General features: G+C 33.3%; 2 protein-coding genes and 1 long non-coding RNA gene across 5 annotated transcripts; 2 read left to right on the top strand and 1 right to left on the bottom strand.

The window, feature by feature from the left end:
• Positions 1–2,417: 2,417 nt before the first annotated feature.
• LOC145962684 (ras-related protein M-Ras) lies at positions 2,418–10,192 on the bottom strand. Of its 2 annotated transcripts, XR_014435923.1 has the most exons (5): positions 10,018–10,192; positions 9,415–9,738; positions 8,908–9,224; positions 8,578–8,821; positions 2,418–2,944 (listed from the first exon to the last, which is right to left on the bottom strand). XR_014435923.1 is itself a non-coding variant. In XM_083083933.1 (4 exons), the coding sequence occupies exons 2-4, from the start codon at positions 9,602–9,604 to the stop codon at positions 8,732–8,734; spliced, it is 597 nt and encodes a 198-aa protein (XP_082940059.1). In that variant the 5' UTR covers positions 9,605–9,738; positions 10,018–10,192; the 3' UTR covers positions 3,632–8,731. The 2 variants fall into 2 exon arrangements, 1 of the variants encoding a protein (XP_082940059.1); XM_083083933.1 differs by lacking the exon at positions 2,418–2,944 and having other exon boundaries at positions 3,632–8,821.
• LOC145962685 (uncharacterized) lies at positions 9,432–10,864 on the top strand. The gene is made up of 2 exons (XR_014435924.1): positions 9,432–9,784; positions 10,771–10,864. It is a non-coding gene; the product is annotated as an uncharacterized LOC145962685 (long non-coding RNA).
• Positions 10,865–10,877: 13 nt separating this feature from the next.
• LOC145962683 (116 kDa U5 small nuclear ribonucleoprotein component) lies at positions 10,878–16,023 on the top strand. Of its 2 annotated transcripts, none has more exons than XM_083083931.1 (8): positions 10,878–11,017; positions 11,365–11,645; positions 11,807–12,078; positions 12,157–12,848; positions 12,925–13,154; positions 13,277–13,995; positions 14,506–14,786; positions 15,108–16,023. In XM_083083931.1, the coding sequence occupies exons 2-8, from the start codon at positions 11,400–11,402 to the stop codon at positions 15,611–15,613; spliced, it is 2,946 nt and encodes a 981-aa protein (XP_082940057.1). In that variant the 5' UTR covers positions 10,878–11,017; positions 11,365–11,399; the 3' UTR covers positions 15,614–16,023. The 2 variants fall into 2 exon arrangements, with proteins under 2 accessions (XP_082940057.1, XP_082940058.1); XM_083083932.1 differs by having other exon boundaries at positions 10,901–11,034.
• Positions 16,024–20,289: the final 4,266 nt, after the last annotated feature.

Here is a 20,289-nt window from a genome sequence, read left to right as displayed (position 1 = left end):
AAATTAAAAATTATTTTAATTTTTCAAAATACGCTATTTGAAATTTTCATTTGCTACGTGAATTGTATCATGTTTGAAAAGTGAAGGACTTTCTCGTGCGATATACATACAGATTGACGTATAAAATATTTGATAAGAATTTGATACAGATTTTTTTATTAACTAAATTTTTTCAAGAAAAATACTCGTTTATCAAAATGAAATTTTTCCAACAGATTCGAAAATATGCGAGGTTTAATAAGATCGGAGAAGGGAGTCCTTGTACTTGAGATTAATTCAAGTAAAATTACATAAGAAGAATGTTCTATAATTTGTCTTGGTATTCTCGATTATTAATGAAAACGCATAAAGCTCACCGGTTACTAAAGCGATAAAATATGGCGTATCTGGAGGTAACATCTCTGATGTAAGTACAATTAATGTCGGAATCAAGTCAGGACGGGATAAAAATGTTTAAATCCACCGTATTTTCTCGGTGTTGTCCCAGAGATGAAAACTTTTATCGCGCTTGATATTACGATAAGACATCACACACTGCATGCCGACACTTGGCTATTGTTGGGAAGGAATTCTATAGCCGGTGACATGATACAGAACACGTGCAAAAGAAAGAGAGAGAGAGAGAGAGAGAAAGGGAGAAAGAAAGGGAGAGGGAGAGACTATTAGACTTTTTGTTAAGACACTTCCCTATGGACAACACGGTTGCAAATATTCCCTCTCGCTCTCCTATGTGGCATGACCTACTTTTTGGATTTTTTTTCCCTTTATGCAAATGTACACAATTGCCTCCGAGACACGCGGAAGCAAAAACGGAATAATAGTCGGAAACATAATACATCAAGCGCGACATATTTTTCCGATATTTCACCTTGATATCTTGTCGACATAATATGTCGACGAGAAAAGAAATCAATGGATGGCATCTATTGCATCGCGCGCGAGATTGATTTATTCATCGTAAAGTTACTTGGACGTGTATTTTAAATGTGCGCATGCGAATTATAACCAATGCCACATACAATGAATGTCCGGAACGCTTTCGATCAATATTTTGAGGATTTCGTATTTCTAAAAGCGTTTCTCGTGACACGAATTTGCTTTCAGATCTGAGGGATGATAATCCTCAGGTGTCATCCAGCGCGACATTTAACCTCTCTCTGTATAAAAAAGGGAATTGAAATGAAAAAACCTACATTCTTTATGACATGTCAATCTCTTCACAATTCCTACTTTTATTTTTGACGTTTGTTATCGGAATTGCTATTTCTATCAAATTGTCATATTTCGCGAAAGTCGATCACGTATGAATATAATAATGTATATCCTTGTGAAATATGTAACTGATATAACAAAGAAGTATTTGCAACATTAATAGACATACTTGTAATTCTCTTATTGCATTCATCTATTTACGTGCTCTCGATATTTTTTGCTATCTTTCTACATGTATATATATCATTTTGACATCTCGTGTCATTTCCGATTAATCCTATTTTCTTCCACATCTATTATTTAAATATAACAATTTTATTCGTCAGTTGTCAGTGCCATTTATCTAATTCTGTTTCTCTTCCTTGGCAAGCCGGTGTATTAATGGTTGCACAGACCGCTTCTCTCTATTTAATCTTCATTTCTCATCACATTATCACATGGCATACAGCAAAGCTAAGCACGAAGGTACACATCCACTTGAGAACGAGTGCAGATAAGAGACTAGATGTGATTTGAGTCTACTACGTTGTATCATGATACCTGGTTAAAAATTTAAGCCTCACGTTTATATTCCTCAAATTTTAGATTCTCTCATATCCTCTTCAAATAAAAATAATAGTAGTTCGTTATTAAAAAAATTTGTGCAGTATTTTTATAGAATATTTTTTAGCTTAAAAATATCGAATTTATTAGGATTTGTAGCTTAAAAATAACATATTTACATATACATCTGGAATTAATCGGAAGAGAGAATCTGGAAAAATTATTTGTTAAAATGTGCTGTACAATACTTTTAAATACATCATACAATTTAAAAGAAACGAGTATATGAAATATTCGATATTACGATAATTGAGAAAAAAAATATGATTGACACTAATAAACGTAATAAAAAAGGTATTATGTGAAGCGAACAAGAGAATGAAACTTTTGTTTTCAACTTCTATCATTATTTTCTGAATAAATCTATTCAGCATCTCTCGATGTAAATAGAGAATTATAATTGTAAAGCTATAACTTTTCATAATGTGTATGATTTGTACAATAGACTTTTCTTCTCGAATCAAGTACGATAGAAACACACAAAAAATATATATATAAATATAAAACTACATGGATTATAGAGGATTACAGTATTCTTTTCAAGCACATATGCTCTGTGAAAATACATGAAAATTATAAAATGCAGTTCAGCAAATTATTTCTATATAATTATAATTTTTCTAAATATTTTTTTCACTTGAGATTTTACAGATGTTTACACATAACATGTTTGTTATTTTCAGGCTACAAAACGTACTACAAAAATATCGTCGCACAAATAAAAATGCAATTGCAAATAAAAACACAATTACTATCGTCGAATAATATTTTGCCAGATATTACATATCCGGTATATATACATATGTTACAACGTGCCTCCTGCACTTCGATGGAGCTTTACCAGTATATGTACCATTTGCGCGATGGTAATGACGTTAGTTCGCAGTTACTCGCACGTGGCCCTCGAAAACGGCACGTCGTGTGCCGTTAGTACTCCACACTTGGCGGGGTGCTATTGTCTAATGCTGCGGCGACGTTTATTGGCCAATTGCGTAGGTACGCACACGCCGCAGTGCACGCATTGCTGACTCGTATCGAGTAGTTAAGTGGCCTCCGGTGTTTATCAACCGAGAGTACTTTAAGCGTGTGCCGATCTCGCTTGAATTTTCACGCGAAGAGAAGCGTGACTCTAAAATGGAATTAAATTGTAATTGTCACAGCGCTTGCAATTATTCGCGTGGAATATGTACTTATACATTTATACATGTGTGTACATGTGGAAATAAACAAATTTATACATTAATAATTCATTTATATAGATATTTACATATAATTTCAAATTTTTATTTAATTTTATGAAATATAATTAGATATATGAAATTATATAAATGAAAATTTGAAGTTATATATCTATATAAATGAATTATTAGAATGTATAATTTTGTCATCTCTCGAAGGCGCTTAAATTGTTTGCGTTATAGTATTCTTTAAAGTGTTCATTATAAAATAAAAATTAATTATTTACAAATAATATTACATGTAAGATATTAAAATAAGACAATAAATGTAAAAAGAGTGATATTTGATTTATATTTTATATAATTTCATATATTTATAAAATAATTCTTTTCAGCCCAATTATTTTTTATAAAAAATTTTATCCTTATTTTCTTCTAGAAAGTATCTATGAATGTAAATTTTTCAACTTTTTGAACTTTCAGCTAGAAGTTAAAGGTCAAAAATAAAATGATACGTCGGTTTTAGCGAGCTTTCCTCTACTATTTTTACAGACAGGACGAATACGAATGACAAAACTGTACGTAAAATGGAGCGGAATATATGAAAGAGGTGACACGCGCGTAAACACGGGGGACAGTTGTTGTAAACACGAGTTATAATTTATTATCAATGTACTTCATACATACAGACTAGCACAGTTAGTGACACGCTCGCAAATCACGCGCAGTCATACACACGCTTCAACAAAAAAAATAATTGGGCATTCACGCGCATACGTATGCAAATACACTCGCACATACGTGTATATGCTCTTATATATACATATATATATATATATTATATGAAAGATTATACATATGCAACACACACACATACACACGCGTACGCATACTGTGATGTATAATACGATATACATCGGCATTGTTTGCTCGGTATAATTATTTTGTAAGGCGGAGTAGAGGAAGGGGAAAATTTTCGTTTTGCTCATGTTGTTCTCTCGTTCATTATTTCAAAATATATAATTCTCGTAATTATACATATATACACACATTTATATGTATGTATATATGTCCATAGAATGATGTACGTTACGCTCCCCTTGCGCCTAATATTATTTATTCTCTCGTCTTTTTCTCACTTATGTACCAATAGTTTCGTGTTGCATGCGTCGACATTCTATAATTTATTAATTTTTTTTTTACACAGTGATGTAAAAGTTGTACATTTGCATGTGTGATGCGACGAGCGACGATAATAGTGAACGTGGGCGAACGATAATGATAAATTTTTTTCTTGAGAAAAAATGCTTTTGAATAGTCAATTTCGGAAAATCAACCGTCCCTCTCAAACGGCTGGTCTTTCGATGATGTGACACTCACAACCTTCTGCATTCTATTTCTTCTCGTATTTTTTCGTTATCACAATGGCTCAGTATATTGACTTATATATATTTCATAGATAATTTAACTTCTAGAAGTAGGTGACGAGCGTATTATCGATTTTTTTCATCCTGAAAGTAATTCTTTTTTCTCTCTTGCCATTTCACGACACTAATGATCAGGATTAAATGTGTAATATTTCATGATCATTCTAATTTCAATTTCATAACTGTATTTTGTTTTTACGATCAATCTAAGCTCTTGCTGGAAGGTTTCATTTTTTTTATTACTTTAAATTAAAGTTTCCTACCAGATCTTCACAATAGAATTATGTGAGATGAAAAGAACTATTTATAAAATTTGACAAATATAAATTATGAGAAATATATATATGTAGGAATCCTTCAGTATCGATATACTATATTTTTTATTACAAAATTCTATTATTACTATCATTCTTTCGATCGATTATCAACTAACGCACTGCACATTTGACAGATCGCATGTGTTAAGAGATTTCTAGATTTATAAAATAAATAATTTTATCGATTGTGATAACGTCTTCAAGTACGTATGTCGTATAAATAATGTAAAGCATCTCTGTGAAAAGTGAATATTAAACCGCTAACATACGCAACCGCATTTTCAAATTGTATTCGATTAAAAAAAAAATTATAACAATTAATTGCCTTCTTTCTTTGGTTTGAAAAAAGAATTTTCTTGTCCAGCTGTGTTACTAGTGGAAACAAATCGATACACTCGATAGTTTGACGCCTTAATTATCTATACATGTCCACAAACGTACTTAAGTATACACGAATTGCGTTCTATTGTTATAAATATGTATCGCGCGCTTCCCTTTTTTGGTCTTGTTCACGCGCACAAGTGGACCTCATCCGCCCACGCTTGGACACAATCTTGCACCTTTTATTCCCTCTTATCCTCATGTACTCTCATGGACGGCGATATAAAACGACGCATTATTACAGATCATATGACACATGAGTATCCGAGGAACGCTATAAATCCTGAGTATCTAAAATTTCAAACGAGTTACACGCGACTATAGCTTCGTCCTCCCTTAACTCTACCCGATATAATGATTAATTAAACGTCTTTGACAATCGTTTCCGTTACGAGAACAACAATCGGAACATTCTCACGATCGTAATGAAACTGAGTTTTTTTTATGCATGGTTCTGATATCGTAAAGTATACAATATTTCGCGTACGATGAGGGTATAAAAGAGGAAGTTTTTTTTTTACTTTAGCTTTAAAATGATATATAAGGAATGTGTGCATACATACACACGCATTTGCGATGGGATGTCCCGTTTTTATGATCTTATATATAATACACACACATATTATATATATGTACTTAATATAAATATATTCTTATGTATATATTTACAGAATAGCCCATTTTTTTAAATAACGCATTTTGATTTTGCCGGAATATGATTTAGAAAAAAAAATTTCAAAGCTTTCTGTTCAAAACTCGCACAGTTTTTTGACGAGAAAGAATATTCGCGCATTATATAAAAAATTTCAAGCTTTTTTCTGGAAAAAAAAACCAAAATAATTTTAACGAAATTAAAATGCGCCATCCTGTATGTATTTTGTTTTTTATTATTATATTCACAGATCCAAACAATTTTAGACAGAGCCTTTATCAGTGTACATTAAACAGCACACACTCTGTCTGTACAATCGAATGTATAATAAATATAGCACCCCGTTCAAAATAATTAAAAAGGATCACTCTTTCGGGAAATTATATAGAATTATAAAGAGCAAAAAACAATTATACAAATTAAATGTTATTTTCTAAAAAAGATTTTCATGTTAGATATCTGTTGTAAAGAAAAGTGATCCTTTAATTGTTTCGAACACAATATGTTTTCAAATGCCCATGTAATAAAAAAAGATTATAATAGAAAATAATGTTGCACGGTGAAATCTAACTCGATATTAATCATACGTGACGTCATTTTATGACACTCTAACAGATTGCATGCTAATAGCTGCGTGAAAGACTTTGCAGAGCACTTGTGTAACACATATAATATCCAAGAAGTAAATAACACCTCAAGTTATTATATTCAAAAGATAATCTGAGATTTTGTATAACAGCAGGGTTTTTACGTACTACGTTTTTGCGCGCAGTATAATTAATTGCACGTAATAAGGCTGCCTCGACACAATATGTTTGTGCTAATGTGTGTCCACCCGTAAGAGAAAAATTGCCTACAGCGTAACGAAGAGAGTTTATAACTCTATACATAGAAATAACGTACTAGTAGATTGTAAAATAACGAGAAAATAACTTATGTGCATGGATGTGCGAACGCGCATAAAGAAACGTGATTGCGCGAATTAATTATTCTTTTTATAATTAACATATAGATTATACGCGCAATCTGCGTACAAGATACAAATGGCAAGTACGAAGAATCGAAATTTTTCACGAGAACGGGAAATAATCTGAGAGATTAAAAGACATTTCAAAACACATAACACTAATTTTTTTAGCTAATTTATAGATGCGCACACGTAGAGATGCTTTCTTAAATATATAAAGTATATAGATTTTCTTTTACATTTAAACACTAATGTAGGCCATATTCTTTCAGTGTATAAAAAGGTCTGATATAGACGCGCACGCGTGCGTATATATCTAAGAATTTAAAATGTAAATTAATTTCATTTAAAAAATTTCAAAGAATAACAAATCATTTATAGACAATCATATATATAAAAATAGATAATAATAAAATAATAAAATATTCAATATTATATAGACATAATTATCTAGTCTTATCTAAAATATTTTTAATCGATATAATCGGCAATAATATAATCCGAATTATAAAATATAATTTATTTTCTACATGTTTCTCTTTTACCAATAAAATAATAGGCAAATAATTAGGATCACAATGCTTTCGAAAATTTTAACAATCTAAATATTTCAGTTTTAACATTGTCGAATACAAATCAGTTTCTCCTTAAATTTCCTCTATTAAAAGATATATGTATATATATACATATATATGCGTGTTTAAAATAAATTGTAAGAGAAATAAAAGAAATAGAAATAAATGTTTTTATATATCAGACCTCTATGTACAAAAATTAATAATTAGTAGTAAAGGCAATTGTTTACCAAAAGAGCCCTTTATATTATTTTATATATTTCTTATATTCAGATTTAAACTTAGATCAACAACTGCATCTTTGACAATAAAGCAAAAATCTTTGTTAACATAGGAATTAAATCTGGCGATATTTTTATATATTATGAAACGATAAACAATGACTAATATAAACTGAATAATATAATGATCGTTAATAAAACTGTCTATATAATAGATATTTTATAATTTTAATCGATTCTCTATCGTATTTGAAAAATTATCTAATAATCACGCGCATTGGTATTAAATTTTTTGTTGTAATTTTTTATTTTATATCTTATAATGCATAAAAAAATAAAATAATACTGTTTTACTTTTATTAATTATGCGAACAATTAATGTAATCAATTCTCATAAATATATTTCTAGTATAGAAAAATGGAAGGGTTCAAGTCACAAAAGGATACACATTTAATGTGCTCGATTTTAAAAAACGTGATAAAATTTATGAAGAGAATATTCCGTCTATACGAGAAAAGAAAAACGACATCGTAATAAAATAAATATGCTTAAAGCTATAACTATCTGAAAAGTGAGCTCGATATACGGTGAGTCGATATACGAAACCATTATAGTCATTTTATGACAAAGATCTCTCTTACATGGAGAAGAGTAAAAAAACTCTTCTAATATTATGCATTGTGCAATAAAAAACGCTCAATTCCATTTTTTTTTCAATGGTAGAAAATTGATGTGTACGCACGGATAGAGACATGGTCTCGATTTATCATGTAGAGAATGAACAGTCAATATCTCCAACGCTCCTTTTTTTGCCACAATTATCATAATAAATTAATCCTGAACTATAGATTCGAAAATTCTAATTTAATTTTCGCGATACAAATGTCAGAGCTCTCTTGTTTCGCATTGGCACGCTCTCTGTGATACTTATTCTCCACAGATATAACATTCACAGAGTATGAAGCAAAAAATACTTCATAGCAGTTGTCAATGCTATGACATAAAGCAAGAGGAGCAGAAGGTAAAAAGATAGTCACAGATACCTTACTGGGAAACAGAAGAATCATTCTTTTTGATGAACCTCCTAAACTCAAGGACGTACTCTCTCGGGAATAAAGGCGTTGCACAATTACGATGCAGCACCATGGTCCTTAGTTCTTACACACAATGTGCGTACATATACTCTGTCTTTGTAACTTATAAAATGTTACATTTTCTCGAACGCCGTCGTTTTCTTTGATTTTTCTCCAATTCGGCTGGTGGTTGATTTTTGATAATACGAACAACCTTGAACAAACATCACAAGTCTTTATATTAATCGAATAATGTAAATGAAATTAACAGTCTGTGATATTTTCATCTATCATTTTTACCTCCTGAAATGCAGCGTCTACATTTAAGGGTGGATCTTTGGCAGAAGTTTCAATATAAGGTATGCCCAAACGATGAGCCAATTCTCTTCCCTGTTCCTCTGTGACTTTCCTCAAATGCACTAGATCAACTTTATTGGCCACCAATAGCATAGGATAAACATCTCTGTCTTTTACTCGTAGAATTTGAGTGTGAAAATTGACAATGTTTTGATAAGACTGTTTATCGGTCACAGAATATACCAAAAGAAATCCATCACCTTTACGCATGTATTGTTCACGCATAGCACTAAATTCTTCTTGACCAGCCGTATCCAACACTACAAGAACACAAACACAAGGATCCATTAGAGAAGTTATTTTTAATGTTCTATATTTCTGAGATAATCTTTTATCAATTTTTTAATTATCGAATCTTTGTTAAAGAGAATAAATAATACAAATCAAAGTGACGCATCAATAATAAAGTATTTAGATATATATTTACATAAAAAAAGGTAAAAACTTTACCATCCAAAATACACCATTGGCCATCTATCTCTGTGTGTTGAATATAACTATCTTCGATAGTTGGATCATAATCTGCGACAAACAGTTTCTGAAAAAACTGTATTGTAAGAGCACTCTTGCCGACCCCTCCATCTCCAACAACGACCAACTTAAAGGTCATAAGGTTGTCATTATTAGGAGGACGTGTCATTCCGCCTCTGGATCGTCCACTCCTTCGCCCGCTACTGTTCCTGCGTCTGCCTATTCTGCCAACTCTTCTAACGTGTCTCTTTGGCAGTGCAATCGCTCGTGGGATGGTAAACTGCTTCGCCGATTCGAGAGATTCTGCAACAATCAACAATTGGATCTTAGGATGTCCAGATGCAAATGCGTCAGAATTTTTTTACAGTTTACAAATAAACAAGCGAAACCGCGACATCGTCGACATTAGCGGGTGTGTCAATCACGCGTGCAACAATGCGAGAATAAACTTGTTCTCCTTCGATTTCCCCGTCGAAGAGACGCTTTGCAGTTTTACGGCTTACGGATTCACGTGCAACAATAGACGGGATATTATCGCGTTTCGCGCGGTAAAAAATTGTTCTGTAACGAGGTATCGCTCACCTTACATGATCTGCCACTTCTGCTTCTCGTGCTGGCAGCTGTCAATTCGCAGAGATATGTACCGTGTGCAAATATACTTGCGCGTGTGTGTAAAGTGTATTTTGCGCGATACGGTGAGAGTGTAAATGTACATACGTACATACACACTTTTACGCACACAAGCATGTAATAAGAACGCGTGCGCGTAGTGTTCCATCGACATGAAGTGTGTTGCAATTGCAAGCACGACCATAGATAATAAACAGTGTTGTTAGACGCTGTTTTTCTTTTTTCGCCCATGCGTGTTGAATGTGATATTAAAATGAAGTAGATGAAAAAATAAATAAAAAAGATAAATTTTACGAAATGAGGTCCCCGCTTAATCGTTTTTGCAAATTATTTAAAAATTTCTGGAAAATTAATTAAAAACGTGAATGAAATGCGTCAAAACGAGATCCCGCTCAAACTGAAGGGACCATACACGTGCTCGTCACCTTCGCGCATGAGCGAAAAAAGAAGCCCGACACTCGATTCGTATCGAAAGTCTTCTCTCTGAAGGTTTCTCTCTGTTTTCTATGTCTATGGCTGCGATCAAATAAGCGAACCAATGGCTGCGTTCAGCAGGAAAAGCTGCTTTGCAACTGTTGTAAAATTCGTGAATCTGATTGGTGTATACTCTTAGATTCAGCCAAAATTAAGAGCATACACCAATGGCCGCATTCAGCAGACTCAACCGTTAAGTAACAATCGAACATGATTGGTTTCTACTTTCAGGTCCGACCAATCAGCGTCGAATTACATCGGAAAATCTAGTAATGTTGCCCAACTGCTGAGTCTGCTGAATGCGGCCAATCTTTTCGGTTGGTAACATGTTATCCATACTGCCGCTAACTTTAGGGAGGAACTTATGTCCGCTACCGGTGTCGACGGTTGCAGGTTATATTGCAACGAAGATATCTGCCAGCATGGGCGAAAAATAATATCGCCCAGTGCCACGACAGAAGAAGAAGAAGAAGAAGAAGTAAGTTATATTGACAAGTGCGTTGCATTAATGCATTATCTTATACATATTTGTATGTTAAAGTTGTGATAAAATAATAATAAGCAAAGCAAACAAATGTATGTATGTGTCTATACATCTCTTAAAATTTTAATTCATATTATTAACATACGATTTGCTCCTAAATCTCAAGTTGTTTATCTCATGTGAAAAATGAGTTAAAAATTGATAATAATAATGATTATTATTATATGGTCGTATATATTTCATTCTTTTGTCGGAATAAAAAGCAATTACATAAAGAGATGTATAACACGAATGTGTCTATAAAAAGAAATAATAAAGTAATTTTCAAATTTTTATATCAGATACTGAAGGAAGCTGAATTAATAGAAGTATCAAAATGGATGCCGATTTGTATGATGAATTTGGAAACTATATTGGTCCTGATCTGGCATCAGAGAGCGAGGATGAAAATGAATATGGCAATGTCGGTGATGATACCGAAGATAGAGAACGATCCGATGAAGAAATGGAGGAAGACAGGGATGAGTCGCGAGAACAATTGGAGCAAGGATCTTCTATGGCAGTTGTATTACACGAAGACAAACGATATTATCCAAGTGCATTAGAGGTGTATGGACCTGAGGTAATAAAGCCATATTAATTTACGATTGAAAACTATTAAATATTGTTACAATTAAGTTTTATGTATATTCAATTGGGATATAAATATATCCTTATGATTTATCGATAAAAGCAGATATATTGTACAACTATTATGTTCTTTTTTTCTATAAATACTTTTAGGTAGAAACACTTGTGCAAGAAGAAGATGCACAGCCATTAGATAAACCATTGATAGCACCTACTAGAAAACCAAAGTTTCAAATAAAACAGCAACAGCTGCCTGATACGACATATAGCATTGAATTCTTGGCAGATATAATGGATGCTCCGCATCTAATTAGAAATGTGGTTTTGCTGGGACATCTTCATCATGGCAAAACCACTTTGGTTGATTGTTTGGTAGAACAAACACATCCTTACTTACACAGTATAACTGATGAGAAACCACTGAGGTATATATAATGTAGCTTTTATTTATTGAATCAAACACATGAAAATGAAACTTCTCATTTCTGTTTATATATCATTAGGTATACGGATACATTGTTTACCGAACAACAAAGGGGTGTTTCCACGAAAGCAACTCCTGTTACTCTTTTGCTACAAGATGTTAAATCAAAGTCCTATCTATTGAACATATTCGATACACCGGGCCATGTGAATTTTTCTGATGAGGCAACAGCTGCGATTCGTCTGTCAGACGGTGCTATACTGATTGTCGATGCAGCGGAAGGTGTGATGCTAAACACTGAACGTCTATTGAAGCACGCGCTTCAAGAGAAACTCGCTCTGACAGTCTGCATAAACAAAATAGATCGTTTGGTATTAGAGTTGAAACTACCACCATTGGATGCCTATTACAAATTGCGTCACATTATTGAGGAGATCAACGGACTAATAGCATTATACTCCTCGGATGTCGAGAATCCCGCTTTTGTTTCGCCCGCCGTTGGAAACGTTTGTTTTGCCAGTTCTGAATACAATGTATGCTTCACTCTGAAATCATTTGCTGCTCTTTATGCTAGAAACTATCCCGGACTCAATCCCGGCGAGTTCGCCAAGCGACTCTGGGGCGATATTTATTTTAATCCTAAAACGCGAAAGTTTACTAAAAAACCTCCGCACAATACAGCACAGCGAAGCTTTATCGAGTTCATCTTGGAGCCTCTGTATAAGATATTTGCGCAAGTCGTCGGCGACGTAGACACAACGTTACCAGATGGTAAATTTCATTTCTTCTTCTCTTTTATTGTAACTTGAAATAATTTCGAGAATTAATTATATGTTTTATCATATAGTTTTGGATGAACTTGGCATACGATTGACATCCGAAGAAATGAAGATGAATATACGACCGCTGCTAAGACTTGTCTGTACACGATTCTTAGGAGATATGTGCGGATTAGTCGATATGTGTGTCGCTCACGTACCTAGCCCGCAAGCGCATGCACCTAATAAAGTACAACATGTCTATACTGGTCCGATAGATTCACCGCTCGCGCAGGATATGGTCAATTGTGACCCGGACGTTAGTATTTTAATTTGAATCTCAATTGTTGCAATTTAATTTGATTAGATTTTAATATCAAATTGTTATAAGAATTATAATAATCGTACATATTAATAGTATATAAATAAATGTTTTTCTAGGGAAGATTAATGATTCACAGTACAAAGATGTATCCAACCGAGGATTGCACCCTATTTGTAGTGCTTGGCAGAGTTATGTCTGGCACGCTGGAAGCGGGACAACGTGTTCGCGTGTTAGGCGAAGCGTATTCACGCACGGATGAGGAAGATTCACGTGTTCTCACAGTAGGTAGATTATGGATCAGTGAAGCACGTTACTCGATCGAATTGAGTCGAGTGCCCGCGGGCAATTGGGTCCTTATCGAGGGTATCGATCGACCGATCGTGAAGACTAGCACCATTACGGATCTCAATAATTCAGAAGACTTGCACATCTTTCGGCCACTCAAGTTCAACACACAAAGCGTTATCAAAATCGCCGTCGAGCCAGTCAATCCATCTGAACTACCCAAGATGTTGGATGGTTTGCGAAAAGTGAACAAGAGCTATCCATTGTTGGGTACGCGGGTGGAGGAAAGCGGTGAGCACGTTGTCCTGGGAACTGGCGAACTCTATCTCGATTGCGCGATGCACGATCTGCGTCGCATGTATTCAGAAATTGACATAAAAGTGGCCGACCCCGTAGTCGCTTTCGCGGAAACCGTAGTGGAGACCAGTTCCCTCAAATGTTTCGCTGAAACGCCGAATAAACGGAATAAATTGACCATGATAGCGGAACCACTTGAAAGAGGTCTTGCCGAGGATATAGAGGCTGAACATGTCCGTATCACGTGGAACAAGTAAGTAATTATATGAAGTCGATATATGTGCTTACTATTTTTATATTATATATTTTTCGTCTGAGAATAAATGGGAAAAATGAGATTTTTATTTTCTGAAATATCTTGAACTCATAGTTTTATTAACAAAAATGTTGAATTCATAACTTTTTTGAATTATAAATGATGAGTTTTCCACGAACTAAATTTCAAGAAATAAATAATGAAATATATATTTTTCTGAATTTGACATAGAGATTTTATTTGAAATTTTAATTTTGAAATTTGGAAGTTATCATAATAAATTATATTTTGAAAGTTGAAAAGAGTTATTAAAGAAATCTCATTGGACATTTTTAAAAATCAAATATTGATTTAACAACTTTCACAAAAAATATATCTCATTATTCTCATTCTCCAATTCTGAAATACATTGTATCATCAATAATATATACACATGTATTATATTGAAAAAATTCATAATTTATTTATTATAATTATTTTTAATTTAATTCTAATTTTCTCTTACAGAAAAAGACTAGGAGAATTTTTCCAAACAAAATACGATTGGGATTTATTGGCAGCACGTAGTATATGGGCATTTGGTCCTGATTCTACAGGACCTAACATCCTAGTGGACGATACTTTACCTTCAGAAGTAGATAAAACACTATTGAACAGTGCACGCGATGCTATCATTCAGGGCTTTCAGTGGGGAACTCGCGAAGGACCACTATGCGAAGAGCCGATCCGAAATGTTAAATTCAAAATCCTCGATGCTGTCATCGCGCAAGAGCCACTGCATCGAGGAGGTAATTTAATTAGTGTCACTGAATAATATTAATTTCTAATATTATAATATATAGTATATAAAGAATATTGAAAGCATACATGTCAAAACAGATTTAAATGATATCCATAAACATTTTGTTTAAAACTTGGACTATACCAAGTATCTTAAAAATTTTTCACTTCAACAAGAAGTATTCATTTGTCATACATTTGTAGTCACTAATTTTATTATGTATAATGTTCATATTTTAAAGAAAAAATTAATTCTACTATATAAATGAAAGTAAAGAGAAGAAGAATAATTTTCATAATATCCATGTACCTTGATTCTGTGTTCTCAGGCGGCCAAATCATTCCTACCGCTCGACGTGTCGCATATTCCGCTTTTCTCATGGCGACTCCGCGTCTAATGGAGCCTTATCTGTTTGTCGAAGTGCAAGCACCCGCGGATTGCGTGTCCGCTGTTTATACAGTCTTGGCGAAACGGCGAGGTCATGTAACGCAGGATGCCCCGGTACCTGGCAGTCCATTGTATACAATAAAAGCTTTTATACCAGCCATCGACAGTTTTGGCTTTGAAACAGATTTACGGACGCACACCCAAGGTCAAGCGTTTTGCTTATCTGTCTTTCATCATTGGCAAATCGTGCCCGGTGATCCTCTGGACAAGAGTATAACTATCAGACCGCTGGAGCCACAGCCGGCTACACATCTAGCCAGAGAGTTTATGTTGAAAACGCGAAGACGCAAGGGCCTGTCCGAGGACGTTTCCATCAACAAATTCTTTGATGATCCCATGTTGCTCGAGTTGGCTCGGCAGGATGTGCTATTGAATTATCCCCTCTAATTTAATAAATATATACTACACGAATTGTGACTGGTAAGCGTTAAATTTTCTTATAAAGAGGAACAAGCGTCTTGCACAGTTTTTTAAACTGCGCATGATAAATTCCGTATTCTTCTTTCTATCAGGTTTTTTATATTTCTTTAACGAATTTAAAAGATTTATTACAAATAAAATTCTTCAAGGATAGCTATAGAAGAGAAAACATTCATCAATTGTTTTCAAAAAACATAACTTTAGAACCTCGTTTTTAGAGATTTTTTCAGATTATATTTAATTGCAATTGCAATTAAATTATGATATAATTGACATTGTGATGTCCCAATATTGTACGTCCATATTATTTCATCTATCTTCATCTATTTTTCATGTAATAAGTGTATATAAAATGGAAAATAAATCTTTTATACAAGGTTCTGAGAGAAATAAATAAATTTAGTAATGATGAAATATAATTATATATATAATCATATTTCGTTATTATCAAAAATATATATGATCATGTATATGTTATTCTCATATATATGTTATTATATTCATCTTTTTCGATCTTATTCCCATTTCGAGATGATTTACATGGCATTTTTTCCGCAAAATAAATCAATCTACTGTTTCATTAATAGAAAATGATCAGTCGGATCTTTCTGTTAATGTTGTAATATTAATTTTTTTTCATGTGTAACAGATATAAAATAATATAACAACAGTAAAAGAGAAACTGTAGTTAATATATTAAGCATAATAATTTTTAAAATCTATATACTCTAATATCTTTTTTCCTTGAAAATTTTAATGATATATATACATATATGTTTATAAATTATTTTAAATTTACAAATGGATTTTTTTCCTGCGTGAAGCAAACAGTTTTTAAATTTTAGATTGTAATAAAAAAATTGAATATCATCTCTAACTAATTTACAAGATTAATTAAAGCATTATTAATTGAATCCGTTGTGTAAAAGTATATAGCAGAATCATAAATATTCTTAATATATTAATTGTACAAAACATTCGCAAAAAAAAACTTTATTTTCTTTAATCTTGAAATTTAATTAAATTTAATTTAAATGAGATACAAAGAGAGATCAATTGATACATATATACATATTTTATTATTTTTTCTCATAAGAACAATATTTTACTTAAATCTTTTTTTTAGCGAATGTAATTTACTGACATTATATGCCATTAATATGATGTATTGGGATTTTAGGATGTATATAATTTTAAATTATTATTTTATATTGTATATATATGATTACATTATATAATCATTTTATATTTTATATATAATAAGCGTCTGATAAGACGTGTAGACGTGTAGATGTTTATCACGGATAGTTGTCCTTATCGATAAAATCCCGCATTGCCCTTCTATAACCGGATTTCATAAATCAAAAGCAAGGAATACCCCTTTCTCCTCCTGTCTCTGTCTTTCCCCTCTTCCCGCTTCCCTGCGTTACTCTTCGCCGAGATACCCCTTCTTTCGATCCGACCTATAAACCATACAGCACGGAACATTTGCCGCAACGTTGCTGCAACGTTCTATACTGTATGGGGAACGACGGATCTGGACCTCCATTCCCCTTTCTTCCTTCCTAGTTACTCCAATCTGAGATTGATACATTCAATCAAATCGATCATTTACGTAGCGTAGATAAGTAAAAATCGAGAACAAAATCATTATTCACATTTAACTTGAACGAGAAAAAAAAAATCGAGACAATTTCACCCCTAAATGTGAAGTAAAGAGAGAGAAAGATTGCTTTAATAGCAATCACTTTCGATTGTAAAAGAATGTAAAAGAAATAAAAAAATGGTTACGTGCACGAGTATAAGTTAAAGAAATATAAATACACTCGCGTGAAACATCGTATTCTCTTTTTAGACACGCATCGTGCTTACGAGTAAAGAATGTGCGCGTTCTATATTTATTATATATATTCTATGGGTTTCGCCGAAAGCGACTACCATATGCAATTTCAAAATTACCGCACCAGCAGCTTTCGCACGAGAAATTTCACAAGAGAGCGTATCAGATGTCATTAGAAAATCGAGACGTTACAATAGAAGATCGCGATCGTGCATTGAAAATTCTAATGATTAGGACAAATGAAAGCAAAGTGTCATTCTCGCATACAATTCTCAATACGCAATAACGATTTCACTTTCCAAGCAGATATAGGATCTTCGCGTTAAGACTATATCAGATTGCGCATTGAAGAGATTAAAAACATTAAAAATTAAAAATTGGAATTTGGTTGAAAAAAAATCAAAACAAAAAGAGTTGAAATTTCTTCCTCAGTCAATGTTAGTCAATTTTCAATCTTCAATGCATAGTCTGATATAAACTTTAAAACCTCATGAATGAATTTATCGAAGTTGAAAAAAATTATTTTATTCTTACATTTATTCAAAATATCTTTATGATTATTAGATAAAACAGAGAAAAATTCCAAAATGTTTGACATCTCTGAAAGGAATAATGTGCGCATATATGACTATGCGTTAAGATTAACTACTCGTGAAAAGATTTTTGCACACTAAAACTAAATGTACATATCTGCCGATATTCTCGAAAAGGACAAAAAAATTCTATTCAAAAAAACGCAAAGTCGCTTCGGAGACACGTACCGACGGACGCGAGATGCCACTTGCGCGAGACGGAGACGCGTCGCGTCATCGCGTCGCTCGCGCACGCGGCGGGTGGAGCCGCAGCTGCGCGCCTCGGAGCAGGCGGGTCAGATGGGTGGAGTCGGGCGCCATTTTGACGGCGTCGGCCACACCCCCTTGCTCGCCCATAGGTTGGAATCGTGTCCGCCCGACGGACGCGACGCGCGCGCGCGCCAGGAACCAGTTTGGCGGCCTCCGACGACACGACGACGCTATCGCGACCGATCGATCAACGACCACCGGCATCTCCCCCTCTCGCCATCTCGTCTCCCCTTCCCATCTCGACTCTTCTCTTTTTACGCACACAATCGCACGCGTCCCTCTCGCATGGTTTCACCGGACGATGAAAACGGCTTCCGTGGCGCGTCTTATGGCTTTTTATCTTATTACTTTTTATGGGGCGATGTGCACTAGACTAGTGGCAAGATGGAAAGTGAAGACAGATTCGAATAATCGAGAAATACTCATTGTTCTTTTAGCATTCTGCGATTTCTTTCGATCTTTCTTCTTCTTCCTTTTTTTCTACTCGATGTTTTAGGAATGTACGCTTATTTCGTTTTATGTAGGAAATGTAACATGTTACAGCTTAAAAAAGATAAATCAATAACTCGGGTAATGTATTGTGCTTTATTGAGACACTAAGGAAAATGATCATAAAATCATAATTTACGTATGTGTGTGATACAACACATTTACAAATAAACGCTTATCGTTCACGTGAATATCTCATTATTTTCATATCCTCGAGATTCTTGTATCATTTTCAAATCATTTTATGGTACTAAAGAATAGTAACAAATTAATAATATTTATAATTTAATGTATCTTTCGATAATCTGAAAAATGTATTATTCACTGTTTCAGTTATTATTATTATTATTATTATTAGATATTTTATAACAATTTAAGACATGCATATGAATATGTTTTTTTTTTCCGAAATATCTTAGAAAGAGAGAAAACATTAATTAAAATTACTCAAAATTACTTTATTTGTTTCTCTCTTTCGACATTAATACGTATATTATGTATCGAGGTATATAGCAATTATATTTTTGAAACGATTTCTGCGCCGATTGTTTAATCAATACTATTTTTTCAAATGATTGCAATTTTACAAAGACACTTCGCTATCTGTCATTTCTCTGAAAAAAATCACAACAGGCGCGCAAGACCTATTATTTTTGAATCTATTCGGTTCGATACTTGTTCGCCGACTTTTCCATCTGAAAATTTCATTCTTCGAAATATTGTATCGTCTATACGTCGATTCTCTGTTCGACATTCTCTCGCTTGTTAAACTTATTAAATTGCAAATTTACTGATTATATACGTAAGATACGATCTCTAATGTATAATCTAGTCTTAACCAATCGATATATAATCATAAAAAGTTAAAAACGTACTGAAAGTGGGATTAGATTATATTAAAATATTGGACAGAGAATTGTCATGCGAATGCCGAAATAGCTTGAGGAAATGACAGATGGAAAATTGTCGACGGACACGTGTCAAAATAGCAAACATGACCTGCTATTCCATTTTACAAAGTCAACTTGAAAAAGACACCGATAAAAAAAATATCACTAACGCAATGTAGATAGTATATATCGCTGCAGATATAGCAAGCAAGTGTCGGTTCTATCAGAACTCAAGTAAATAAGTGGCTATGGGCATCCGTCCTACATTTGTTTGCATGCGACATGACCCAGTTTTATAAATTATTATACTGATGCACATGATATACTTTGCAATTGATCGCTTTGCATTTATAATCTGCAATCGAGATTTTTTCATTAGAATTTTGCTATGCAAAAGTTTTATTTTCGTCGAGCTGAAATTACATTATATATGACCTTCATATGATATATGATATTCAATTTACACATTTTGTTTAAATAAATCGATAACAAAAATTCAATTTCTTTATCAAATATTGAGTCATCATTGTTGTTTTAACGAGATAATAAAAAAAGAATTACGTCCAGAATTAATCAAGAACT

This window comes from Camponotus vicinus, unplaced genomic scaffold (assembly GCF_025532165.1).
Source record: "Camponotus vicinus isolate PSW18456_S1 unplaced genomic scaffold, iyCamVici1.0 SCAF_12, whole genome shotgun sequence".
NCBI classification, from domain to species: domain Eukaryota; kingdom Metazoa; phylum Arthropoda; class Insecta; order Hymenoptera; family Formicidae; genus Camponotus; species Camponotus vicinus.
The sequence above is the reverse complement of the archived record's forward strand: the minus strand, read 5'-3'. Positions and strand labels throughout refer to the sequence as shown.